General features: G+C 42.2%; 1 protein-coding gene across 4 annotated transcripts in view; it reads right to left on the bottom strand.

Moving 5' to 3' along the window:
- Positions 1 to 8,492, bottom strand: part of rapgef5a (Rap guanine nucleotide exchange factor (GEF) 5a) — a 132,243-nt gene extending 123,751 nt beyond the window's left edge. For 2 of the 4 annotated variants that reach the window (XM_037539247.1, XM_017701512.2), the window contains exon 1: positions 8,060 to 8,492. In XM_037539247.1, coding sequence (XP_037395144.1) covers positions 8,060 to 8,215 — 156 coding nt within the window. In that variant the 5' untranslated portion in view covers positions 8,216 to 8,492. The remainder of the gene's footprint in view (positions 1 to 8,059) is intronic. The other 2 variants (XM_017701510.2, XM_017701511.2) reach the window with 2 other exon arrangements.
- Between the last annotated feature and the right edge of the window lie 2,575 nt (positions 8,493 to 11,067).

Raw genomic sequence — 11,067 nt, forward strand, 5'->3', positions numbered from 1 at the left:
TGCTGATTTGCTATGTTGCCTTGTTGGAAAACTTGTTTGAAATCCTGTGTGTTGTGCCGCTAGTTAATGTTAGTTTCAGCGAAACAGCCATTAACATAGGAGGAGGCTTTTATTATAGCGTTCTTAGTTTAATTTCTAGAAAATGTCTAGACTTCTTAGCTTATTGTGGCAGCCCAACCAGAAAAGGCTCATCTTCTGCACCAACGCTACATTATGAATAAATTCAGTGCTGATTTTAAATAAAGAGCCAGATTTTGTTCCATTTTCTGGACTGTTTTTAATAAATGTTCATCATCGATATTTTAGATAAAATAAAGTCGTAAACTGTTTTGTTTGGGGGAATCTCAGGTATTTAATCAAAGCATTAAAGATTATAAGGTCTGTAATGAAAATGTTTCGGCTGAATAGACACCTATATTCATTTGCAACAATTAGTTAAAAGTACTGTTGTTGACAACATGCAGAATTTGAGTGTTTTTGTTCTTTCGGTTAAGGTCGGCAACCTCTGATGTGAGATAAAGTTAAGTTTGTAAGAAAAACAGTCAACCTAAGAGTTCTTGAAACGTCCTGTTATTTTTAACATAGGAAATATGCTAAATATATGCTTTTGCTGGATGGTTGTAGAAATCCATTGGTACCACTTCCACATAGTGTCTGCATAACACATTCACAACATCTTACATAAACACATCTAACATGTTCATGAAACGAGGAGTTCCATTGACATTAATATTGTTTTTCAAAATAAAAATGGCATTGTAGTCCATATCAATGTCATGTAAAACATGTGTGCTTTATGAATGTTTATTTAAACATCATAAGCATGCTATGGAGTGTTTATGTAAGATGTTATGAATGTGTTATGTCGACTCCCTTCAAGTAAAGTGTTACCAATCCATTAATGGGACTGTCATTTTTAAGGTGTAATACCTGGCCTCTTTCACAGTGGTTATATAATGTATACACAGCATAAATCATGTGGAGTATTTCAGCAAAAGAACATTAATGAATGAAAACATGAAATGATATAAAACTGCAAATAAGGCTGGGGATATAATGTTCTGCTACGCAATACTGCCTAACACGACAAACAACAGATTAAACTCAAGTTTTAAGCCTGAATCTGTAAAAAACTACTCTCAGAATCCTCTACATTGAGCAATCTTCATTCGCTCAGGCTAATCTCTTCTGTCACTCCTCTCTAACTCTCTCTGCCATGCAGAGAAATTAGAAACGCTTCATTTAATCTCGCACCTTCTACAAGTTCTGACAGACTGCAAAACTCCACCCGCTTTGCTCAACAATCAACCTTTTTAAAAGCTCTCTGAATGTAGGATGTGCTCACGCGTAATTAAGGTATAACACATCAACCCAGCACAGGGTGAGTCGCTGAAGCATGAGATGTTGTTCTGACACTGTTCAGAGCAAAGGAAAAGCTCAGACGCTCCTGTGTCACATCGCTTTAGGGGAACAATCTGCTCACTAGATAATGAGCAGAGGGAAAACACAGAGGCTGAGGAGTCATGGTACACCCGTGGTCTCCAACTCTGGTCCTGGGCTACTCCCTGATCTGCACAGTTTAGTGCTTTCCCAGCTCTAACACGTCCACTGCAATTCAGAGAGGGCTTGCTAATTAACTGATTCATTAAATTAGGTGTATTGTAGGCATACTCCAGCATTGATCAGCCCCTATTCAATCCCTGTTTGCCTCATCTAAGCTTATTCCGGACATGACAACTCACTTTCCACTGAGCAGTGGAAAGGGTGACAAGTTCAGAAACCAAGCCTTTGCAGTGGGGCCTGGCGATATTGTTCCTATGAGAAAACTGCTGTGATTTTAACATGTTATTCTGATGTACACTAAAATGGCTGTGGAATTATTTAGTTCCTTAAGTTCAACGCAACTACGTAAATACAAGTCAAGTCCAAATATTGTACTGTTGACTTTTTGGACTTCCTTTGTTGAAACTTTGGTTGCACACCAAAGTTGAGCAACCAATATTTGTTGAATTTGACATCTTCTTTTGAGACCCCACATGTATTGTAAATTGAGATTATTCTAAAAAATTTGTTTTATATCCACTCTATCATGGCACACAGTGCTTGGACCCCAATGATTGCCACTTGTAATGTTATAGATGGTTGCTAAGATCTTAATGTGGCAAGTACAGTTCACAGAAATGAATGGGAAACAGTTAATATGAAGTGCATTATTTTCTTAATAATAAAATTAATAATAAAGCTCCAACTCACATGCTGTTACTGCTCCCATGCCCAAATCAGAGTTAGGAACCATCTTAAAGGAAAAAGTGTCGCTAATGTTATCTCTGTAAGTAAATCTGCTGATGCAGGAATGTCACTGATGATGTGTCCAGAAGTATTAACAAGTATACTTTCAGAGATGCCACTAATACTACTAATAACGATGATAATAGCAACATTCTTTTCTTATGACAATTTTTAGATGGCCGCTAACTCTGAAACAAATACTGTGGTAGTATGTTAGTTTAATCTTAATAAGCTTAATCTTTATCAACTAAAAGAACATCATCATTTCAGCCAAAATTGTGGCTGTATACTATCATCTTCAATTTGCCCATGAAAGCATAATTAATCTAATAATAATAAAGAGGATCTAACATTTCACACCTTAGCTTTATCAGACAATGGCGGGGTCTCACACACACACACATTTTAACTAAACTGCTTATCCTTCCCTGCAGCCACTGGGCAGACGGCAGGATACACCCTGGACAGGTTGCCTGTCTGTCACAGGGCAGCTGTGGTCTCTTTTATTGTAAATGAATAATAACGACTAATTTTTTAAACCTGTGGTAAATGAGTTTTAACCATCACAGAGGCCTGTTACTGCTGCAACTGCTGCTCAATTACCAAAGTTCATGTACATTCACTCTAAACCTTATTACAATAGAGGCCATTGGCAGTTGATGAACTCAGTAAATGTTCATGTAGCACATTTTTAAAGAACACTTCAAAAATATGTGTACATTATACTGTAAAACTGCCTTCAGATTTCCACCCATTAGAAGAATTCTTTAATTCAATTTAATTATATGATTCCAATTTGATAAAGGCTGAATTTGATACATTTTTCAATATAGCAAAAATTAGGAGTGTCTGAAAACGTGCCTTATATTAGTATGTTAACAGACATTCATGTTCAGTTTGTTAGAGCATTTAAATTTTTTAACATATGTTTGAAATAAACTGTGTCCTGCTCTAACACTCCAGCGACAAGCTAATAGTTTATCCCCAAACTACCTCAACCACAAGCCACAACATACTAACACGCTATGCGTGATACAACAATACAGCATGATGCATTTCATTACACTGCAATACACACACACACACACTAAGCCGCTTCTCCCTCAGGATTGGGGGGGGGGGGGGGGGGTATGGGGGGGGGGGTGCTGGAACCTATCCCAGCAGTCATCGGGTGGAAGGCAGGATACACCCTGGACAGGTCACCGGTTCATCGCAGGGCAGACAGACAGACATACACAATCACACGCCTAGGGGCAATTTAGCATGTCCAATTGGACTGACTGCATGTCTTTGGACTGTGGGAGGAAACCAGAGAATGCGGAGGAAACCCACACAGACACGGGGACAACATGCAAACTCCACATAGAGAGGACCCCGGTCGCCTGGCCGGGGAATTGAACCCAGGCCCCCCTTGCTGTGAGGCAGCAGTGCTACCCACCGGGCCACTGTGCCGCTGCAATACAGTTCAATACAATATGATATCTTGTATTGTTACATACCTAATGCCCACACATTTCAGTCACTCATCAACTCAGCAATGGCTTCTGTCATAAAAGGGTTATATTCATCTAATATTTCTCTAATCTGAAAGCTATTATGAGCTACTCACTAAAGACTATGAAGCTTTTATGAAGAGTATGTAGTTATGAGTTTGAGGAATAGAAGTCTGGACCTGCTGACAGGTTCTTAGAGTTACAGCAGGGAGAGCGCTGAAGTACGCAGAGTCAGGACCAGGGTTTTGGGAAACAGTGCCTCACTGTAGCTGACCTTTAAAAAGAAGCCAAGCTCTGTGTGGAGAAGCCTGAAGGAGAGTAAACTGCAGTGAGACGGCGCACCTTTGGTTTTAAAGCCTCTCGGTCATCACGGCCCGGTGCACCTGTCTGCAAGAGCTCCTCTCTCTGCCTCCCGAGGACTCCCGTTACATGGTTTGTGGTGCGTGAATCCCTTAGTCCCTACGAGTTCCCCACCTGAGTTAACCCCTTAAACCCCAAGGACTCATCAGCAGGTCCAGAGTTCCCTTCTTCATTCTCATAAGTATCAGTGCACTGTACTCGCCAAGCAATGCATGACACAAATTAATAACTAAAAAAGTCTTTAAGTAATGGTTCACTATTTTCTCCTTTATCACTAATGTTGTCAATCAGTCAAGACAAGTTTAGTCTTTGAAATTTCTTTCTGTAGTTTTGCACTGGAGCTACTTGGCCAATGGGGATAGCAAGTAATGGAAGCAGTGTATTAGCTACTAAACTTCCTAGCTAAATCATCATAAACCATGTAGAGATGTTAAACAATCTCAAACAGACTTGCCTATGTGGTTTCTGGCACGGTATGGCATACTGTTTATACCTTCAAACATACAGAAACAAACTCAGGCTTCAATATGACCATTATAAGCATTTTCAGTTACTGCTATAGATAACAATATGACATATCAAAAAACACGTAAACAAGTCATGGTTAGACTAACAACCTGGAGTTGATCATGTTCTAGAAAGAAATTTTGAAATGCGACCTTTGGATCAAAATTTCTGCTCTTTGTCTTTAAAAAACGAGCAGAAACTGAGTGTGTAATGCGCCACGTCTAAAACAGGTGTGTGAAACTGGCTTGCTTCCAGGCCACAGCGCAGCAGAGATCAGCATTTTCTCTCTTATAGCACCCTGAATTCAACTCAGGAAGGTGATGCTAATTAGCTGATGAGCTCAATCAGAGGCCTATAATGAAGCAGAGAGGTTAGCTCTGCTGAGCCATGGCCTGGAAGGAGCCCAGTTTGACACCCCTGATCTAACATGCCCAACATTAAATGGCATTAAATACAGCACATTAAACTCTTAAAGTTACAGTCTTTTTACGTGCCATGTGCTGTAGTCAGAGCAAAACGTTTTATCTCCAAAATGGTAACTTTACAGGAGAAGGAAAAAACCTATTTTACTTTTAATGTAAGTCAATGGAACCAGACTTTTTTCTGAGTCATTTTATGTCATTTCTTTTAGTCCATTCATCATGAAATTTATATGCGATGTAAAGGTAAACACACCTTTTCAAATCATATCAAAAACTGAAAACCATCAAAAATGGAGATACAAGGTTTTCTTCTGACAGCAGCGCATGGCTTATTACTCAGTAACTGCAAGGACTTCAATGCAAATTGGTTGAGCTATTCTTAAGTTCTAGAAGTGTGTAATAAAACTTTGGGCTTGCATGCAGGTTTTGGCCATGCAAGGACAACAAAATCTAATATGTCAATTATAATAGAACAGATAACATTTCTTCATTTATATCATTTCTTTGGTCTTTTGTCCATTCTTTTCATTCATCTAATCCATGCATCTGCAGTGGATTGTCCCACGTAGTCAAAAGAGGCCCCTGGGCACCAGTCCGTAATCCATTCCTGCCAGCGACGTACTTTTGTTAGCTACATTAGCCTTGCAGCTCCAGTGCAAAACTAAAGCAAACTTCAAACACCAAACGTGTCTTGGCTGATCAACTACATGTCAACCGAATGGGAAGCTGTAGAAATTTAATTTAGTGAACCAGTTGTTTAAGATTAATAACTGGATAAGGTACGGAACTGAATAAGCCTAGCGCTCCAGAGCAGCTCAGCCTGCCTGAATACCGAATCGGTCCCCGATTGCAAAGGCAAAAGCAACAAACCCTCAAAAACACAACCTTCCACAAACAGGGTCTTCACTACCTGCCCGCTATGCCAGTCAGCTGATAGTGACAATGAAAAAAGTGGCCCTTAAGTTTACAACATTTGATGCTGGTGAAAGCGACCAAAACGTGCCAATAAGTGTGTCCAAGCTTAAATAAATGAGTTCAAAGTTCTTCATCAACACAAATTTTAAATATATGTACTATAGGCAGTTATTGGACATCCACTATATAAAGTTGATTAAGCATCAGATCTCTGCCGTGCAACACTGGGTATAAAATTGCAACACTACATATAACAATTTAGCATAAAATTAGATTTTTTCATATGTTCTTGAGTTTTGTAGTCCCTTATTTAAATGATATACTATTACATCAACCCCTTAAAATCTCAGGCTTATTACATACTAAGGCTTATTATGCAGTAACTACAGGGACGTCCGTGCAAACTGGTTGAGCTATTCTTAGGTCATAGATAATATAATAAAACTATGGGCTTGCCGGTGGGCCCTGGCCATCTTGAGGGTAAAAAGGAAGAGACTCAAGTTTTCAGAGAAGCTGAGACCAATGCCTTCAAGTCGTCCGCGGAAGTTCCTTACAACTTCGGAAGCCATTTGATGTGATTTAAGTGGATTTGATGCTGGGAATAATGCGTTTTATTGTTCGCTTTCATCTATCGTCTACGTTTATTTTGCATCACTGCAACGAAATACAGAGCAGAGATGTGCATTCGCTGAGTAATGTTTATAAGCAGTTAGAATCACTGCACATCATATGCTCATATCTGTTTTCTCACGTGTGGATGACAGGCTAAGATTTCAGCCTGCAGTGCTCATATGAGGCTGCTGAATAACTAAAATACACCCACTTTGCAATACAACTCTCCCAGATCGTAGTGGCATACGGGAGATAAGATGGGAACAAGATCATGCCTTACAAAGTCATGGCCACACATTAGGATTTCATTCCCATGCATAAGTTGTGGCCACACATTAGCATCTTGTTCCCATGCCTTACTAAGTCGTGACGACGCATTATATTTATTTATGCAGAATGTCACCAGAGGGTGGACTTGGTGTTATTTGGTACAAAAATATAAACGAGTGATGTTATTTGGCACTATGGAGGACAAAAAAGTGTGAATTCTTGTCATGAAGAACAATTAAAGACAAAGTCGATACTGTTATCTGTCATACAGCCTCAACTGTGGTCCTCATTTGAGTATCTCCCACACAACAAGGTGGACAAGGCTGTTTACCGGCGCTGCTTGGTCATGCAACACGTCACACTGTTTCCAAAAACAAGTGAAATTGAGCAGAATAAGCTATCGGACGAAGGGGTTCTTATTTATAGTCGGCTTCACGAGGCAGGCAGTGACGAGGAAGTTCAGTTGCAGAGGCATTAAGAGCGTCAGGTGTGTGTATGTGTCTACAGCTGTGTATTTCATACCTTGCAGGGACCAAATGTCCTTAGGATGAAGTGGACATGTGGGTGGAGAGCATCCACACACCCGAGGGGATGTCTAGACGCTCCCCTTGAGGAAATAATGCTTTTATTTACACAAAATGCAGCTTTTCATTGAAAAAGTAAAAGAGCTACAAGGTTTGGTGCTGGCTGCTGGAGTCTGGCTCAGAGCTGGGTTATAAGTGTAGCACAGCAAAATGGAGATAAAGTAATAGGTGAAGCCCACAAAGACAGGAATACTACTGTGTGTGTGTGTGTGTGTGTGTGTGTGTGTGTGTGTGTGTGTGTGTGTGTGTGTGGGTTGGAGGATTCCTGTTGCCTTAGATACGGCGCGTGAACACCAGCCTGCATTCACGGTCTCTCAAATCAATGACAAACGCGCTTCAGACCTTCTCGTTCGCACTAATCGTCTCCTTTAATCACTCCATCGCAACGCGCTCGTTGCAAATACGAGTGGAAAAGACCTGAGGGGGGCTTTTAAAACAAAACACCCCCAGCCACCGCTCACCAGGAGGCTGGCAGACATAGAGACGGACCATTCCGTTCAGTACAGACCAAAATAAGCGGCCGGTCACTCACGGACAGCACGCCGCGCGAGAGAAAGTCGTTTTCACGGCGACGTTTTTCATTCGCGAGAACGCGCCCCGTACTCACGCTTTTCTTCCTCAGATGTAAGCCGTGCTTCAGCAAGCCGGGCAGGTCGCGGATCTTCTGCTTCAGCTGCACCTGCTCCCGCGCGCTCCGGTTCCAGCGCCAGCTCGCGAGCAGCCCGTCCTCAGGCGCGCACGGAATGCTCTCGGATTCCTCCATGGTGCCGTCAAAGGCGGACAGGCGGACGCTTCACGCGAGCACCATTCCTCCACCTTCTCCCGCTCCCTCGATCTGTCTGTCTGTCTCTCTCTCTCTCTCGCTCTCTCTCTCTCTCTCTCTCCGCTCAGAGCGCGAGCATCCGCAGTGAGGAAGAAGAGGCAGAGGGAGCAGAAGGAGCACGACGACCCGGCTCTGCTCCACCCAAAACGCCGCGCGCGCGTCTCCCGACCCCTAGCAGCGCACGTTCGGTCCTACAGGACGTGCGTGCGCGTCTGAGTGCGCGTGTGCATACGTGTGTGTGTGTATGTGTCTGAAGGGGAGGGGTTGTTGGGTTTGGGTGGAGTGGGGGGGGGGCTTACAGGTGGAGCAGGAAACAAGCACGCATCACTTCCACCTCGTCCTCGAGCCCTTGCGGGGGATTCGCCGCGAGAAACGCGGATTATTTACCGCAGCCAGACGCCCGGGACGCTTTAGGCACGCGCACAGGCGCGAACGGGGTCGGTACCGCAGAGAGCGCGCGGGCTGATGACCACCAGCGCCAGGCGGGAATGAGCGTCTCCTGCTGCTGGACATTTGTTAGGATCAATGAGACGCTCCGAAAACGTTTAACCACTTTATCAGCTTTACGCCAAAACATCAGCGCCAGCACAGGACAGACCAGAGCCAGAACAAACAGAGAGCTGGACACAAGACGGTCCACAGCATTTTGTATTTATTTGATCAAGTATTACCGTTTTTTTCTGAACTAAATACAAAGACAGAAATAAATAAATGAATGCATACAATCTATAACTGATCAATAAAGAAACAACGCAGTCCTGCTCTGAGGGGTCCTGCTGCTCTCTGGACTCTGACCAGCTTGAGCCTAAGAGATTATGCAGGCCTGCTGATAACCACCGTATCGTCTGTCTGTTAGAATGAAGATGCTGTCATGCATGACTTTGCTTTTTTCAAAATATAAGAAACAATATGTAAAAGTCTACATGGATTATAGAAGAATTGACCACATGCTTAGTGGGCAATTAAAGTATCACACACTCTCGGAAATAAAGGTAGTGAACGGTCTTTTGTCACTGGGGTGGGCCCCTCAAGGGCGCATCTCAGTACCTTTGGTCAGGGAACATAACTGTATCATAATCCACTGAAATGATATGTTCTAAGCTGTACTGACTCCACACACCCCGCCTCGCCTCCAGGCTTTTATTCTACTGTTCTGGTTTAAAACATTCGGTTATGAAAAGGTACTAATATGTACTTTTCTCCTGGAAAAGCTTTAAAACCACTGCTGTGCCTTTGCGGGAACATTTGGGTCTAAAGGCCTGTCACTGCACCTCTGAGTCATCATCTCCATGGACAGTCTAAAACTCATCCACACTAACAGACTCACTCTGATCTTACTGCACCTTCAATCCAGCAAATCGGTACTTCTATACATCTTCTATTCATATACTGTACAGTCCGGAAGATTATATGTCAGTATCCTATCCCTGAGTACCTGCATCTCATTTATTATATACCTCAGACTAACTGCACATATAAGTGAATATACACATATTGTGTATATTCAGACTCAGTACATATCCATCCATCCATTTTCAGGGTCACGGAGGGGTGTCTATCCCAGCGGTCATTGGGCGGAAGGCAGGATACACCCTGGACAGGTTGCCAGCCCATCGCAGACACAGACAGTCACTCACACCCAGGGACACTGTAACATTTCCAAATGGCCTGACTGCATGTCCTTGGACTGTGGGAGGAAACTGGAGAACCCAGAGGAAATCCACGCAGACACAGGGAGAACATGCAAACTCCACACAGGGAGGAGCCTGGTCACCCGGCCGGGGAATCGAACCCAGGTCCTCCTCCCAGGTCCACCTAAGATTTTTCACTCACTTTCCACCTGTGTAAATGCGATGTGACAATGTGACAATATTGATTTGATTTTGACATTGTTTGCACCTTGATGAATGAAAACTGCACCTGCCCAGAACCTTTATTTCTAACAGTGTACATGTATTTATATTTAAAACAAAGTTATTCATTTTTCAGGAGGAGATTAGAAATCATCCACTTAAGGAGAAATGAGTGAAAAAACAGGAGTTTCCAAAATTGCACTCTTAAAAAAGGTGGCTCTTCAAGGGTTCCTTAGTAAAGAAAAGGGTTCTAACCATGTGGTCTATACAGAACCAGTTCAAATGGTCCTTCAGCTTGATGTAGAATGTGTGTATGGTTCTATATATAGCACCGAAAAGCATTCTTCTCTTGTTTATAACAACAGTAGAAGAACCCTTTTTGCTGCTCTGTAGAATCATTTTAGCAAAAGGTTCTACATAGAACTTTATCCAACACATTATTCATCAAACTGAGACTATCTATGCATGAAATGGTTCTATTGTACATATATAGAGAGATCATTCCCTTTACTAAATAACCTTGAAGAACCACCTTTTTAAGAGGGTAGAGGTCTAAAGCTGATTAAAAGAGAAAAAGGAACTCCTAACAACCACCTGCAAGGCCTGGTAGACACCAACACTGTCCCCATCAGAGAAACAGCGCTAAAGCTCCACTCTTGCTCTAGATCTGAAAGTCAAGAAGCCGTGACAGAGAAAAGGAAAGAAATAGTGAGAAGCAGAGAATGCTGCAAACCTCTGACTGGACTTTAAAGGTGTGGAAAAAAATCCCTGCAGATTTCTTTGAGTAACTGAAAGCAAGTCTGCTAAAAAAGAAGAGAAGGTGCAATACAAGTGCAACATGGGCACATAAATATAGAAAAATTAGATTTTAGGTTGTTAAGGCATCTGTGTCATTTTCTGTCAAATATATCATCGATGTCCAAAGAAAAACAAAGATCT

Source organism: Pygocentrus nattereri, chromosome 1 (genome assembly GCF_015220715.1).
Source record: "Pygocentrus nattereri isolate fPygNat1 chromosome 1, fPygNat1.pri, whole genome shotgun sequence".
NCBI classification, from domain to species: Eukaryota; Metazoa; Chordata; class Actinopteri; order Characiformes; family Serrasalmidae; genus Pygocentrus; species Pygocentrus nattereri.